Source organism: Manacus vitellinus, unplaced genomic scaffold, assembly GCF_001715985.3.
Source record: "Manacus vitellinus isolate BGI_N305 unplaced genomic scaffold, ASM171598v3 scaffold_57_pilon, whole genome shotgun sequence".
NCBI lineage: Eukaryota > Metazoa > Chordata > Aves > Passeriformes > Pipridae > Manacus > Manacus vitellinus.
Window position 1 is genome coordinate 134,880 of NW_021940666.1, and position 17,020 is coordinate 151,899.

The window sequence follows — 17,020 nt, forward strand, 5'->3', positions numbered from 1 at the left end:
GTGTCTTCTTTGATTTTTTTTTCTCTCAAGTAATGGCAAGATGAACTTTAAAGAGCACCCTAATGTTGTGTATTTTCATTACGGGATCTCTCTAAAGGGGAGGCAGGGGTGTGTATGTGGCTGTAAAATCATGTTTCGTGAGAAATCACAACAAGCAGGGAAACACAGACAATTCGTTTAGGTCACTAGATGAACTCATTGTCAGTATGCCACAGACACAATGTTTCCCTGAACATTGCTGGAGTAGATCCTTTTTCTGGTAATCAAATAGTGAAGTTGAGCGAAATAGAAATTGTGACAGCTGTTGTTAAGTTTAATTTCTTTTACATGGTTTTAATAGAAGTGGAGTAGACTGAAAACTTAATTGGTAATGTCCATGACCATCAGATAAAGTCTGTTTATCCAGTGGTTTGTTTTTCCTGTGTATGAGATAAATCTACTTGTCCTGAGACCAGCCAGTTTTCTCATTAAATGGATCTCTGCTGTTTGTTGCCACCCACTGTCTAGGAAATCTTCCTGGAAGTTTGTGCATTTTATCTTTTTGTAACCTAGTGATATTTTGTAACACTGTTCTCTAAGACCACGAAAAAGTCTGCTTAGAGTAAGTGCTTTTGCAGAATCCTGGTATCCAGAATACTTATAAACAGCTTTTCTGAAAGATCTGTTCAGTGATAAAAAAATTCCTTTGGTAGATCCTGTTTATTATGTATGTTACTTTAATGTGTAGATTAAAGTGTACGTATTAAAATGTAATTAGAAGTTGTATTAGACATATTAATAATTCTGAATATTGAAAATACTTTGATGCTTGTCTTAATAAGGAATGCTTTTATTTCAAATGCAGCTGTTACTTGCTGTTTAGGAACTGAGCTTTGGTGGGCTTAAATGCCTTCTGAACTGTAATTCATAACTGAGTGCCTAGAGCCAGTAATGATATTGTATGTGCTTCTCTCTCAAGTCAGGAATTTAATATAATACATATATTTTGCTGAAACATAAGCTAATACAATTTTTCACTCCATTTAAGACCAAAATCTTAAATTGAAGCACTGTAACACAGTGTGTGCAGCACACCAGCCTGGAGCTGTGCTGAATTTTGTGTCACTCATTTCCTTCTCTGAATGAACAGTCTCCACTTGGAAAAAATAAATCCTTTGTAGAGTAAAAAATATCATGTGATGGTTAGGAGACAGATTTGAGTACTTAAGGTAACAGTTTAATGGGAAGGTCCAAGGAATTGTCTCTCCAATTGTCTCATCTGCCTAAGGTCCAAGGAATTGTCTCTCCAGGTATGGTGTGGCAGCAGGGCTGGGCTGCCTCAGCTGCTTGCTGACACCCAAAGGAGAAGGCTTTACTCTCCCTCCTTCCCTCCTCTCACTCCTGGTGATGAGGTCTGGCCACAAGGTGAGCAATGAATTCACCCCACCGGCAAAAGCACATTTACTGCTTTTTTTGCCGGCGGTCATTTTTCTGTAATTGTGCTGAGCTGAGTCAGCTTGCCTTTGCATGAAATGAGAACTGGCTCAGGGCAAGCAGTCGTGGTGTGCAGCTGGAAGGAGATGTCAGGGATGAGCAGGGAACTTTTACTTTTGATGATGAGATGTTGTCTATGCTAATGGTATATTCAATATAGAAATCTCTAGGGTCTGGGAGTGCTGGAGGATATATCTCTGTAGACAGTGACTGGCTCCTCTGCCTGTGTGCCACTTCAGCCAGAATCAAGCCAGCTCTGTTGTGGAACTGTGTTAGCTAATATACATTGCTCCCTTAGGGAAACCTTCCTATTTTCCTCTTTCAGTTTAAATTATTTAATGCTACACAATGCAGAATGGCAATATTGCTTTCTGAGGTCTGGTTTTATGTTTAAAGTGACCGTATGCCAAATGAAATGCAGGATCAAATTAATGGGGAGTTGGCAGTTTTCTGTGGTTTGATCATAATTAAAGCACTATATCAATCACAAATCCAGGCCCGGAATAATGCTCCAGTTAATGATTGACATGGATTTATTTATCTGTATCTGGTTAATTAATTAATTATTTGGTTCATAATGTGCTATAGTTATTACTCATGTTAACAGAAAAATTTCAGCCAGTGTTTGAGTGTGATTGAATGTTTTGTATGTTGTGTATCATAGAATCATAGGATGGTTTGAGTTGGAAGGGACCTTAAAGATCATCCAGTTCCAATCCCTCTGCCACGGGAAGGGATACCTTCCATTAGACCACATTGCTCAAAGCCCCATCCAGCCTGTCCATGAACACTTCCAGGAATGGGGCATCCACATCTTCTCTGGGCAACCTGTTCCAGTGCCTCACCACTGTCACTGCAAAGAATTTCCTCCTAATATCTAATATAAACCTATTTTCTTTCAGTTTGAATCCATTCCCCCTTATCCTGTTACTCCAGGCCCTTATAAAAATTCCTTCTCCATCTTTCCTGTAGCGTTCCTTCAGGCTGCAATTAGGTCACCCTAGAACCTTCTCCAGGCTGAACAATCCTAATTCTCTCAGTCTTTCCTCATAGGAGAAGTGCTCCATCCCTCTGACTACCTTGGTGGCCTCCTCTGGACTTGCTCCAACAGGTCCATGTCCTTCTTGTGCTGTGGACCCCAGAGCTGGATGCAGCACTACAGGTGGGGTCTCATCAGAGCAGAGGGGCAGAATCCCCTCCTTCAACCTGCTGCCTACCCTGCTTTGGATGCAGCTCAGGATACATTTGGCTTTCTGGGCCCATGGCCAGCTCACATCCAGCCTCTCATCCACCAGCACCAGCAGGGCTGCTCCCCATCTTCATCCCCCAGCCTGGATCGATGCTGGGGTTTGCCCTGACCCAGGTGCAGCACCTTGGAGCACCTTGGTCTTATTAAACCTCATGAGGTTCTCAGGGGCCACTTCTCAAGCTTGTCCAGGTCCCTCTGGATGGCATCCTGTCCTTCAGGAGTGCCAACAGCACCACTGAAAGACAGGAGGTACAAGACTGGCCAGGCAGGAAGCCACATGGTGTGTTACAGCTTTATTGGTACTGTGGGTTTTCCCAATGTCACTCATATACCCATATGCCCTCTTCTTTCATGAAGAGCATTGCTCCTGTCCTTTGCCTTTCCATAACGGCTGATGCCTGGTTTTGGTCTTGTTCTGGCTCTTTCTTTGTGTTTAAGTGCTAAATGTATTTTTATTTTCTTGCTTTAAGAGGCTTTTGGCTAAATCAGCAAACTGGGCTTTGCAGCAAAATTCTTAGCAAAATACTTCAGGGAAAATTTCGATGGGCTGAAAAGAATCATGGAGAATAGTCTGAGGCACATGCTGGCTCAGCAGCTTCAGCTGCTGTTGATGGAAGAGGGTGGTTAAAGGCAGAGCATGCAGTTAATGGTGCAAGTCTGAGATTACAGCTTGGTTGTTGAAAGTGGGCAAAAAGGATTGTATTTCAGTTCATGATAGTACTCTGTTTTGGAACTATCACAGTATCATAAATAGTTTGCTAACATACTCAAACATCTTGGTGGTTAGTTTTCAGTGGCTAACCATTTGTCAACGAAAGCTCTAGAAATAAGCTTAGCAAATAGCCATGTGCTGAGAGAATGAATCTTCACAATTGTTTGGAAATAGTGTTTTGGAGACCTGAGGACATTCTTTTTTGAAAACTAGTGTTTCCAAGATAAAACACCCAAATAACTTGAACGTGTCCGTGTGAAGTTTGGAGAAGTTCAGACCAAAACTGAGCTGGGTCTGATGTATTAACAGATTCTGAAAAGTGCACAAAATGAAATTTCTGCAGTGCCTGTCTCAGTTGAATGCTGATGGATGGTAGACATCCCCTTACAGATCCTGGATGCTTCACCTTTGTGGAAGCTCTGTCTGTGCTGCCAGCCTACTTGAGCAGGAATGGGTAAGTAAATCAGATAGGCAGTAATAACATCAGTCTTGGTTAGGCCTGTTATTAATCACTGACTGTGTTGTTTGTTGTTGTAATTGTGATTCTGACCAAAGCATAAAATTGCAGTTGCTTAACAGATTAGATTTTGCATTTAATTTGGCACATGGCCTCTTTAAACATAAAGCTAGGCATTAAGGAATGTGTAAATAGGGAAGAAAGTGCTGCCTTTCAAAGAACACACTTGATCTTGGAGCCTCACAGCAAATACTCTCTTTCTTTGCATTTCTTCACTTCTATTACTCTGGTCATTTATTTGATAACTTAAGTATAGGTACAAACAAATGAAGCAAAATCTTCACCATTCATTCTATTGAACTAAAGTTGATCTATGAAATTGTGGTATATCTGACATGACTAGAGATGACTGAGCTGGTAGAAAGCTCACTGCAGCAATGAGTTGCTGTGGTTTCACACCTTCCAAGGTGCCACCACTGGCACTTGTGTTGTCTCAACTCACCCACTCTTGAGAAAGCTGTCTGTGTTTTTGCTGGATGATTTATGAGGGGATCTAGTAAGCACCAGAACCAGGTATAAGGTGAGTGGGAGAAATGTGCAGTGGCGTATAGGAAAAAGAAAACTTGAGTAAAACCTTTGCTCTTGAGCAAACTCATAGTTTTAACAGGGAGTATTTTATTTTAACTACTCTTAGTAGATATTTTCCTTTGTATCATATCTGTGCTGGTTATTTAACAGTAAGTACTGGATGTTTATGTGTTTGGTACTTAGGAGTTGCTGATCTTTAGAGAAATTAAACTGAAGCTGCTTGAACTACCTGAGTGATCACAGGTGTTTCTTATTTCCTAAATGAAGTAGCACTGCATCAGAAATTTAAAACCTGTTACAAGGCCATTTCAAAACTCATGTTTAACTGTACCAGTTTCTGGTACACTGGAATATTTTTCCTGACCTTTTTGTGAAGTCTGGCTGCTCCCTTTTAAGTGTGAGCTTCTGGAGGCTCCCAGAATGTAGGCAGCAATATGCCTGCATCTGATGGCCCCTTTTGTTTCAGTGTCTTATTACTCTGGGTGCTGTGGAAAAAGGTAGGAGTGAAAGAAGGAACTCCTTTCCCAAGACTTCTAATGGGAGTGAAGCATCCATCCCATCAAGTATCAGTTCAGTTGACTGATTAAAAAGATTCATTGAATGTTCAAATATAGGAGGAGATTCTGGTATTCTGTGGGGAGTTTTAACCAGCTAGCTCAGCTCAGCTCATCTTGTGTGGCTGGGAGAAAAAACATAAATCTGACTATTATTTTCCAGAGGGCAAATCAGGAGTGACTTAATTTAGTGTAATTTGCTGTGCTCCAGTATTTGCTCTGTCCAGTTGCCCTCATCTATCCCTCCTGCCTCTGTGTAGAAGTTCATTCTCATTGCACCACATATACCTCCACTTCAGAATGAAATCAGCATTACCAAACGAGGAACTTCTGCTTCCTGCCTTTTTTGCATGCCTGTTCTGGGAGGATCTTGCTCACTTCACTAAGCCTGGCAAAGTGGTATTTTTCAGCCACGCTGTTGTTGTTCAATCTTCTCACCAAAGGCATGACAAAAGGAAGATGGAAGGGTACAACACCTGCTTGAGTTGGCTTCTTTGTCTTGAAGACTTCATCTTCAGTGGCTGCAGTTGATGGTTCAGAACCTCAGGTGCTGAAGTGGAGCAGGAAGCTTCTGTCCAGAGTAGAAATTGCTGATGTTAAAGAAAACAAACTATGGCCCTTTTTCTCTGCTGATTAAATGCTACATGGCATGAAGAATCATAGAATAGCAGAATGGTTTGGGTTGGAAGGGACCTGTAATGGTCATCTAGTTCCAACCCCCTGCCATGGGAAGGGACATCTTCAACAGGACCAGGTTGTTCAGAGCCCCATCCAGCCTGGACTTGAATGTTTCCAGGGGTGGGGTACCTACAACCTCTCTGGGCAACCTGTGCCAATGTTTCACCACCCTCATGGTAAAAAAAAGTCTTTCTAATATCTAGCTTACATCTACCCTCTTTTAGTTTAAAACCATTACTGCTTCTCCTCTCACAACAGCCCTGCTAATAAGTTTGTCCCCATCTTTCTTGTAAGCCCTCTTTAAGTACTTCAAGAAGAGGGCATGTTGTTACCAACTCCATTTAAAAGAAAAAAAAAAGAAGGTTGTCAGAGGGTTTTTTTTAATTAGCATTTTCTCTTTTGCTGTGATTAACTGGTATAAATATTTATTTGGAAATTGTTTTACAAAACAGTATTGAGACTAGCAGAGTTTAAAACATTGCTGCCCCTCACCCAACAAAATGGCAGCACTTAACATCAAAGTGAGAATTAAATATAACCAGTGACAAATGCATTCAAAAGGTCCTGACAGATAAGTAGAAGGAAATATGTTCATAAGATTAATTAACAACTGTCTATACAGTTCAGAAATTACTGGAAACAGTCAAAATTACCACTTGAATAAAGAGCAGGGTATTTGGGAAGATCTGCTTAAGATTTTTGAGAGGAAAATACATCCAAGTCCTTGATTGTGGAAATGATAGTCATAAATTTGCATCTGATAGGAATCAACTGAAAGACATTTACAGTACAGAAAGAGCATGCTTGAAGTGTTTGAAAGATGGCTTTTAAACCTTGAATTTCCTTCTTGTTCTCTACACCCCATGAAACAAGTAAGGATATCAGCAGTAAAACTTTTGTTGGCAGGTGAGACTGTGGATAGAAAAGTTTGTTTTGTTGGTGGTGTTTTGCTTTTTATTACCTTGATGGTTCATTTAAACTTTAAACAGTGTTGATAATAGCCTGATAATTAAGGCATCTTATTCACAGCTGGTAATCTGAGGAGTGATAAGGTATTTTCCTATGCTTTCCAAATTTGAAATTTAACTTCTAAGGGCTGATCAGCCTCAAACATTCTAGTTAATATAAGCAGGCATCGTTGTAACAATAGAATACTCTAAATTGGGTTTGGCAACGACATTGTGGTAAATAATTTGGCAGAGCATTATACTTTTTATTACCTGAAATGATCAGTTATCTCATTTTTTGCTGCAATCTCAGTTCAGCTGAAGCCAATAAAAAGCTGCATAGACTTTGACAGAACCTGAATGAAATGCTTCATGACTCACATTTTCATGAACTGTGGTGAGGAAGTTCACTTCCATGTGGTACTTTGGTTTTGCTGTTCTAATGAATTCACAAAAAATCCAACCAAAAACCCCCCAAAACCTATACATGCATAATGCTTATAATACTATTCATCAGAGGATTTGATAAATCAAATAGCAGGCCTTCCTATTGCAGCAATAAACAGGTTCAGCCAGAGATCACTTTTCTGACTCTCAGTTATTTGCTCTAATTATTCAACTGTCCTGATTTATAAAAAGTTGCATGCTGTAATCTTGTATGATGCTAAAATGTCTAAGTTTTGGAAAGCTGTTCAAGGCAATGGCTAACAGTATTTAGTGTGAAATGTTTAAACCTACTCTGAGAGAAACAGAATACCAGTGTTAACCAGTGTTTTGTTTAGATATTTCTTTTTTCAACTATCATAGTAGATCTCTGTTAATTCACTTAAAATCCACTGTCTTTCCCAACAGTCCTCGAAAGAGAGTCCAAAATCAAACCACTAATGATCTACATCTCTGTACAAATTAAATTGCTTTGATCCTGAAAGTCTATGTCCTTCTCTCCCTGTTGAATCATAGAGTGGTGTTGGTTAGAAGAGACCTTGAAGATCATCCAGTTCCAACCTCCCTGCCATAGTCAGGGACATCTTCCACTAGAGCAAGTTGTTCAGAGCCCTGTCCAGCCTGGCCTTAGACACTTCCAGGGATGGGGCATCCACAACTTTTCTGGGCAACCTGTTCCAGTGCCTCACCACCCTCACAGCAAAGAACTTCCTCCCAGTACCTAATCTAACCCTGCCCTCTGTCAGCTTAAAGCCATCCCCCCTGGTCCATCTACATGCCTTTGTGAAGGCCACTTCAGGACAGTTATTTGCTGTTTCATGTATTCTAAGAGCAACTCCATTTCCAAAAGAAACTGCAGGTAAAATTTGAAGGTGTGGCAACACTTCCAAATTCACAAGTCACCGTAGTGTACCTCTTGTTGATTTTTCTCTCTGCTAACCCTGTTGAATCACAAGTTCTAAAAAGAGACAAGATATAAGGTAAGAGTGTCTCAGGCCAGCAGTCAGTGTATGAAAGGAGAAAACCAAACTCAACCCAAACAACTGCTGTTCAAAGGCATTTTCTCCCTCTACAAGGAGAGGTAAGTTTACACTGTATTCAACTAAATATTAAACTTTGCTCCTTATTTATAAAGGGCAGAATGTGTCTTGCAAATTGTTATGTTACATGCAACCAATATTTGAATGTCAGTCACTGCATTTTTTCAGTATATTCAGGGTCTAAAGTGCAGACTCTGAGTAAATTTGAGTGTTTTACTCTACTGAAGGTGCAGTTTACTCCCCAGAGCACCACAGCTGATGTTTAGGTTATACCATCTTAAGGTTTTTGATTAATTAAGAGGACAAGATTTTTGCTGGTATTGCATGGAATCATTTGCAAATGATTTGTAGGAATAGCAGAAAAATGAAATTTCCAGTGATTACATTGGATTCTGCACAATTTCTGTAGTGTACTGAAAACATGACTTTGCCAGATGGTAACTGTGGTATCATTAAAGAATCTCTGAACTCTTGCAAGCCCTGTGAAATGCCTTTCCTTGAAAGTCTTCCTATCAGTTCCATTAGGTTTGTAATTTTTGAATCCCAGGAAAAATCTAGAGATAAGTGTGCTCTAAAGCTGAAAATGCACATTCACGAATTTAAAAATTGTTACCTAAATGAAAAGGAACTATGGGAGAATGTTTTTGCAAGCTTGTAATTCCATAACTTCATCATAACCTTGTATTAAGTTATCAAAATACCTCACACGATTCAGTGATTTCAGTCTTACAGAACAGTAACCTCCAAGAACTTCAAAATGACTTCACAAGTCAGGTAAAAGTGAATTCTCTCAACAAGAAAGAAGCTGCAAAGGTATTTGTGACTTGTCAAAAGCCAAATCTGATGCTGAAGTTTCATGACTAAGAACACCAATGTCCACTGATATCAGCTGTGTTTTGTGTGTTTTTCATTGTGGAGTATTGTCAATGCACTCTCTTTATATTCCAAGACTTGGAGCATTTTCTTAATTACAAAAGCATTTAAAGATCTCAGACCAATCCTCTGCATCTCACTTAACAGCCCTGTAGGTTCTAGCATGTTAAAAAACATCAAATTAAGTGAAATGTTACATATAAATATCCAGCCTTTATTAAAGTGCACTTTAGGCACCAAATTAGGTGCCTTTAGGATTTGCTGCTGACAGCATTGATCCAATGAGGGGCAAAAAGGGGGACTTGTTTCTTTTTAAAAGACTTCATTGCATGTGTGTAACTGTATAGCCACTGTCAAACAGGAAAACACCAGCCCAACAGGTTGCCTGTGAGATCCTTGGATATGGTTTCCTGGGGCAGGGAGGTGAAGGGACACAAGTGTTGGTCAGCAACTTGCTCAGCAAGATCTGAAAGCCATATTTTAGCAAGTTGTAAAATTAATGGTGGCTACAACCATAGATACAGAAACTGTGTTGATACAGTTAATCAGTAATTCCCTGAAGTCCTCCACTAGTGCTCTGTGGATACTGGTTATTCATCTAATACAATCTTTCATTCTACTTAAATGATGTTTTTGTCATCCCATTAGTGCAATAGACACTTATCAACTGCCTTTGATTTGAAAATTAAATGTCTTTTCCAACATTTTAGTTTTTAAACTACAAAAATAACATTAGCTGTGAAACCTGAGGAATTTTTTATCAAGGGACAAATCTCGAGCTCTTTGCTTAACATCCCCTGATCCACAGTACTCTACCAAATTCTCTTTTACCTGGTGTTTACTGTTGAACATCAAAACCATTTGACAAAAGTATACTTTGTCTGAATTGGTAGCGTGCCATGTAATTAATGGTTCCTTTTGATCCAAAATTATAATCACAAAAATACAACAAATTAAGTCATGTGACCAGCAGTGTCTAAAATAAACCAGTATAATCCAGAAGCAGTACTTTCTTTCTGTCTATATATATATATTTGAAAGATCAAGTCATGAAATAATTTTCACACTCAAATCAATTATTAGAATGAATAGAAAATTCACACAGCAAGGAAGTGAACGTGTCAAACAACAAAGTGGACTTCTTATGGTGGTTTAAAGTACTAAGTCACAAAAAATGGTTAGGGTCAAGAAGAGCAATTAAAATACTGTTCCTTCTGAAGAAAAAAGATGAAACTCTTAATGAAACAGCAGTAGTTTGATGGGATGGCTCAAAGTGCATATGGAAGAGGGCAGCAGTACCAGCCTTGCTCTTTATGCACTGCCTCCTCTCAGCACAGTGGCTCTGTGCAAAGAATAGTCCTGCGGCCTTTGCAACAGGTGACCTCTTTTCCCAAATGGGAACTTCACTTGTTCCTCGTTGTCCTAAAGATCTTTCACATCTCTGTAAGTCATCTTGCAATATGCAAGGTAGCACACACTTTTCCAAAAGTATGTTATGCTTCAGTAATTCCCCCTCAGGCCAGAAGGAGGTCTGTGACTACGGGGCAGGAAGAGACATGGACTTTCTGAACACCCGTGTCCCTCTCGGGGGCCCTGGGTAAGGGGGTGGTGGCATGTCATGCTGTCCATCTGAAGTCACTGCTTGCTCATAACTGGGGAGTCCTGAATCATCAGTTCTGAGAGGAAGTGGGTTTAAAGAAAACTCTTCATGCCTTCTGAAGATGTTCGACGAACCACGTCTTCTGCTTCTTACGTAATCCAAGTACCTGAACAAAGGGAACAGCATAATAAGTGGCAACTTCTGTTTTAAAGGGAAGAAAGAATATAAAGTCTTAATCATAAAATAAACAAAAAACAAACCAACCCAAAAAACTCCCCACCAAAAACCCACAACACAGGAAAAAACATGCCTTCAATGATCATAAAGACCAGAAGCCAAATACTCTCTCCAAACCACAGGGTAAGAATAGCTCAGTAATGTGAAATTTATAAGAAAGAGGAACCACAGAATCCTCTTACATTCCTTTCAAGTTTAGGATAAAGGAACAAGCAGGAATAGAGAATTGGTAAAGAAGCATTTCCTCCAAACTACTTCATCTCCCATCTGAGGTTGACTACCTGCCACGAAAGGCATTCATCCTATTTTGAAGGGCAAACAGAACACATTAGACTTTCCACTGCAGGCCCTAATCTAGTAAAATGATTCCATCTTTTTTAGTAAGAATATTTTGGAACCAACAATACACACACACAAAGAGCAGAGCCAAATGTTTGGGTGTGCAAGTGTTGTTTTAAGTTTTTGTGTTATTAACTTCAGCATAACCACTGCTAGTGCTCACCTAACTTGGCTTCCAGGCAAGTACAAACGAGAACTCCCATTAGATTCTCTGAGAATACAGTTAGACCAACCCACAGTGATTTTTAAATTCCACTCTTAAGCAAGAGTTTGTTTTGGTGTGTGTTTGTTTTTTGGTTTTGTTTTTCTTTTTTTTTTTAAAGCAGTGAAATTCCTTACCCCGGTGGTTGCCTTGATTTGCATCTACTTTTGCAGCAGTAGAAGATAACCAGTGCAATTATAACCAACAGTACTCCAGCAGCAACCAGACTGACGAGAAGTCCTGTGACATTGATCTTTTGTAGTGTCTCATCTCCTGAAGATAAAACATTGTTTATTTTCATTATGTATTCTTTCCATCTACCCGGTTTACACTGTAAAATGCTGTTTGAGATGTCCATCTTTTAAGTATTACTTCCAAGTATTACTGCATGTACTTTTGACCTTGATCAGGCTGTAGATACCAGTTTTTCATTAAACATCTGGCATCAGACTACTCTGAGCCTAATTCAGACTGTTATATTACTGTTAAAGAAATGGGGGAGGGAACAAGCAAAATAAAACTACAGAAAGCAGTCACAGAATTATTGCAAAGTTTACCAATTGTGTAATAAAGCAATGGCCAAGAAAATGATATTGTTTTTACCTACAGAGTTATAATGGATCCCATTCTAAGATGCTTCAGTGAGTACCTTTTATTGCATCAGATAATGAAATATGCTTGCACAATTCACAGTGATCTTCAGTAAAAAAATCAATTGTGATTTTGCTGACTGAATGCACAGGGTATTGAGTGTACTATTATAACAAACAGAAAATACTGCAATATAAGAAAAAATAAGAAGATAACTTACCTATTTTTATTTTAGGGCCTTTAGTTAAATAGTCTTTCCAAAAATCCATCTATGAAAAACCAAAAAGAATCAGATTTATAACTGACAGGCCTATTGACTTTGTCTTTAATATGGTACGCTGGGCAAAATTTACCAATGGCATAAACAGAAGTAGCTCCTGCTGAAGGATTTGTACTTGCTCGTCCCACAATATTTTTCTTATATATTCAAGTTTGCATTGAAATTTCACAAAGAAAAATTGCCAGTTGGTGAAAGAGAAAAGTGTATTAAACTGTCCAGTGTTACATCATATTTCTGCCTGATTACAGTAGAAGTCAGCTTATATTCTGACATTAAAAAAATGCTTACAGTTAATCTTTGTAAATGCCTACAAAAGAGTATTTAAGAGGCAAAGTTCTTAAGAATCCTACATTTGCATGAACAGTATTTGAATTCATAGAAGCTAAGAAAAATAATGAGATTTATTTAAGAGAAAAACTTTTATGTTGCGTGACCATCAGGCATTAAATGTGTTTAGCTATAATTTCCACCTTTGCTACCCAGCAAGACTCCATCAAGATTCCAGTTTAACACTTGCACCTTTTTCTTAGGAAAATGCTTAGCAATGGCCAACTAACATTTCCACATTCAGAAGAGGAGTGTATTCCTTGCTCTTTCTGCAGCTTAGTGCAGAGCACAGCTACAATCACTAAGAGATTCTTGCTGCATGTGGCAAGGGCCAGCCTTCAGCCAATCATCACATTCCCTTATTGGGCTGAAGGGTTTCTTATATTTTTTTCTCATTTTTTATAGCAGGTTTCTTCCCATGCAGGTAGAGATTCAAAAGATAATGCTTTAGGAACACTCAGCAATAGCTGAACTGCAGATTTGCTCCGTACTGGTCTCTTCCAAAACACAAGGATGGGATCTGCCAATTAGTAATAATGATGAGAAGTTACTTAAAAAATAAAAAGTCTGAAAACATATTGGAATATCCACAAGTGGAACTTTTAAAGCTTCATTTCTGTTTGTTTGCAGAATTGGAGCCCTTATCTAAAGTCTTTAAAACTTTATTCAAGTACATATTCAAGTGCATTCACTGTGTATCTTGAGTAATAACCCCATCTAATTGTGGTATCTAGCTTTAGATACTTTTTGTCATCTTTAAGTGCTGTGTCAGAGGGGCTACAGTACTTGTGTACAATAACGATTTAGTCAGTAACCTCCCTCAGTACATTAAATTCAGTTTGAACTGCTACCGTTTTATCGTGGTCTTCAAAAATTTCTCTTGCTTCTTCATAATTGCACATCTCTTCATAGCACTCTCTTTCCAGGTTATCTGCTGTGAATGCTTCAAAATCAAATCTGTTGTTCAGAAGGTGTCGTCCAATGAATAAATTGGCCTCCTTTTCAGATGTGAACACTAATTAAAAAAAATAAAGTTGATTTAAAACAAGTTAGGGAAGCTGAACTTGACATTTGTAAAGAATGGTTAAGATCCCAAAGGAGCACATTGAGATCACTCCTTCCCCAAGTATCTCTCAGCTACATACAAGAAAAAGAAACATCCAGGTCTCCTCCTAAATGTCTTTTCCACTGCTATATCTTCTAACTATGTAATTAAAATAAACATATTTTCCTTTCAGCTATCCTTTATAGTGGCCAAGAGAATTTGATTCTCATGAGAGCTGTTGGTCAAGCTTTGGTGTTGTCCCTTCTGGGATGTGGGAGATGGTTTTTACTGGAGCTCTTAAGAGCAAAGTAACAGTCACATAAAGCAGAAATTCAGTCACATACGAACCAAGCACGACACTGATGTCCTGGAGGAAGGAGACAAGGGGGAGGACAGGGGGTGAGGGAAGGGAAAAACCAAAACAACTCTTCCTTCTAAATAATCCTCAATATGCATTTGTCAATATTTGGGTATCTGTAAGTACCAAATTTTATTCATGGAATCTGGTTTGTAAATCACGGCAGCAGTCTCCCATTCATTTTTCATTTGTTCTCTTTTCACAATTGTGGCATCAAGTTTTAACGTAACAGCTGCCATACTGCCAGGTTTATTTGTTCTCAATTAATCCACAATATGGATTTTACTGACTGCAGGCATTTCTGAGGACATTTAATTCTTCTTTTGTTCACATTACAGGCTTCACGAGGCCTCATGGAGTATGTTGTGAGGTGAGATTCCAGAACAGTGAGTGAAATTGTAGAAGGCTTTGGAATACAGGAATGTATTTCCTCACCAGGCATTTTCCATAGTCAAGTTTTAGCCTGCTCTTGCTACAGTTTCTTAGGAAAAAAAAAATTTAGAACATCTTTATATGACAAAACTAGTTTTCTAGATTGGTTTTCAGTGAAAGCCTAATCTGTTTCCAAGAAATTCAGACTATTTGGTTGAGCAAAATGACTAGAGGATTACTTTTGCAAGTGTAATGCAGAAACAGCATTGTTACATGCCAAGCCAGACAGCTAAAAAAGGAGATGAGATTCAGTATAAAGTTATTCAGTCACAAATTAGCTTTGTGTTCTTGTTAGCCTGTTTGGCTGGATTATCACATCATTCAGGAATTTTTACCCTAATTGTTACTGTTAGATCTTGCAATGGTATCTCAAAACAGTTTGCTCTCTGAAAATTGAGAAAACTGCAGTGTAACTTACATATTGGTTGTTTATTTATTTAATATTATAGTATATTTAAGGAATATTACAGCATATATTTATATAATTTACATACTATTACAGTATATATTGAAGGAGCCACATGTGTGGAAGGAAGGAAGGAAAGTCTGTTATTCTAAAGTAATTGCAAGAAAATCTGAGCTTAAAATATTTATACTATACCTAAAAAGAAGGGCCTAATATATCCAAAACAAAACCAGAACAACCCCAAACCCACAAGTGGAAAGGGAAAAGAATTACATGGGAAAACATATCATCAATATTCTTGGTTCAGTGCAAATCATGAAAACAAGTTCAGTCTTCTGCAACAGAGACCTCCAGTTTTGCTCAGTGGTGTTTCACTCCTTACCATGCAAGTGGTATTAGCTATAGTTCTGAATTAACTTGGATAACTGATGCATTTTAACTAACATGGAATGCATAGGCGAGCTGCCTGGAGCCTAGGACCCCCAATTCCCAGGGATACATAGATCCTCTTCTCTTTTCAAGATTCTTTTATCCATTTATCTGCACTTTTCCCCCCTTTGTCACGTGGTCAAAATACACTTATCTCCATCTCCAACTTACTTGCAACCTGGTGATTAAGAAAGTATGTGGAGAATGAAACAGCTGGACTGGAATTCTCTCCCATACATGAGGGACCTGAATGCAGTTCTGCAGACCTTGGTTTGAAAAAATCATCCATGAAGTTTTAGGATGCCCAGCATTTAACTAGAAATGCACCCACACAATGTGCTCAGTAAAGTAACTCTGCTGGTAAAAGATGTTCAGAAAATGCTGAAGGGGAAACCTCTCAATCCCCATACCCTTGACAACTGTTCTACTTGCTAAATTACTGAATAAAGAGAAGGGCCTTTCTCTTTCAAACTCCCTCTTTAAAGGTGGAATGGCCTGGGCCTGTTTTCAGGAGAACATTCTGTGCTATGAACTCACAAGAGAGAGGCAGCCTGACTTTTTATGCCTGGAGCAGTAAGGATTTTAACAAATAATCTGTCTGAAGCATTTTTCTGCTAGCCATGTTTTCTGCTCCACAGCCTTGAAGGAGCCTCATGCTCCATGTGATGACTTTTTAAAGTCCATCTTAAGGTTTCAGCACTCCTTATGCACTGAGGAGACTGGACAGCTAAGTTACAAACTCCTTTTTGAAGCCCTGATGCTTAAAATGTTAAGCATCACATGGTTCAGCATTGTAGTGCTTGAGTCCTTCTGGGGAACTTCATTTGTTTGTACATCAGTTCCTCTCCGCTTCTCTCCCTCCAAAGTGAAGAGCCACAATAGCAGCACTATGCTTGTCCTTCCAGGTGTTGTAAGAGGATTGGGTATTGAGAAAAGACATCCGTTTCAAAAAGCAACCAAATAAACCCTTTCAAATACAAAGCCACTTCAGATAAATGTGCTCCAGCAGTACCAAAGCAATACTGTCTTAATACAGGTTTAAAATTTTTTGAATGTTGATGTTACTTAAAGGATTCTGGTTATACCAATGACAATAACCCTGGAAACCTAGAGAAAGCTCAGTTGTCCCAATCTGTACTTACTACTGGATCTGATAAATACTTCATATTGACACCCAAGTCAATAAACAATCATGTCAGCAAAAGATATTCAAATATGCTAAAATTAAGCTAAAACCGCTTAATTTTTAAAATAAAGTAAAAAAAAAAAAAAACCACCACAAACAAACCAAATCCAGCAACAAACAAAACAAATCAAAGTTAGATACAATTTTGAAAAGGATAAAGTTATGTTAAAAAACTAAGTTACCGTCTTTCCATTCAGGTTGCTTCAAGTTACTTAATCTCCCCGGGCAGTGAGGAAACGCGAACATCATCACATGCAGTTGACACAGCACTACCAAAAACGCGAACATGGCCGGGATCTGTCAGACAGAAACTCGTGTGAGTTTAAAAAAATGATGACAACGCTGAACGACACTTCTGAAGTGTCACCGATGAACGCTGGATGAATCCTAACACGTGAAGTCATCTCGCGCAAGCACCTACACGCAGCTGAGGGTAAATGGGTCCCTGGAAGAAAGGCAGCGGCCCGAACAGGTCTTGCCTGTCTCCTGCGGAGTTCTCGTTGTGTAACACCCGCACATGTCACCGGGGCCGCTCTCGCCGCCTCCTGTCCTCCTCTCCCGGCTCAGCAGAGC

At 39.0% G+C, this 17,020-nt stretch overlaps 1 protein-coding gene across 1 annotated transcript; it reads right to left on the minus strand.

The window, feature by feature from the left end:
* Positions 1-8,251: 8,251 nt before the first annotated feature.
* Positions 8,252-16,782, minus strand: PRRG4 (proline rich and Gla domain 4). Its single transcript, XM_008928325.3, has 5 exons — positions 16,630-16,782; positions 13,443-13,606; positions 12,205-12,253; positions 11,531-11,666; positions 8,252-10,781 (listed from the first exon to the last, which is right to left on the minus strand). Exons 1-5 carry the CDS (start codon positions 16,733-16,735, stop codon positions 10,553-10,555), a joined length of 684 nt encoding a protein of 227 aa, XP_008926573.1. The 5' UTR covers positions 16,736-16,782; the 3' UTR covers positions 8,252-10,552.
* Positions 16,783-17,020: the final 238 nt, after the last annotated feature.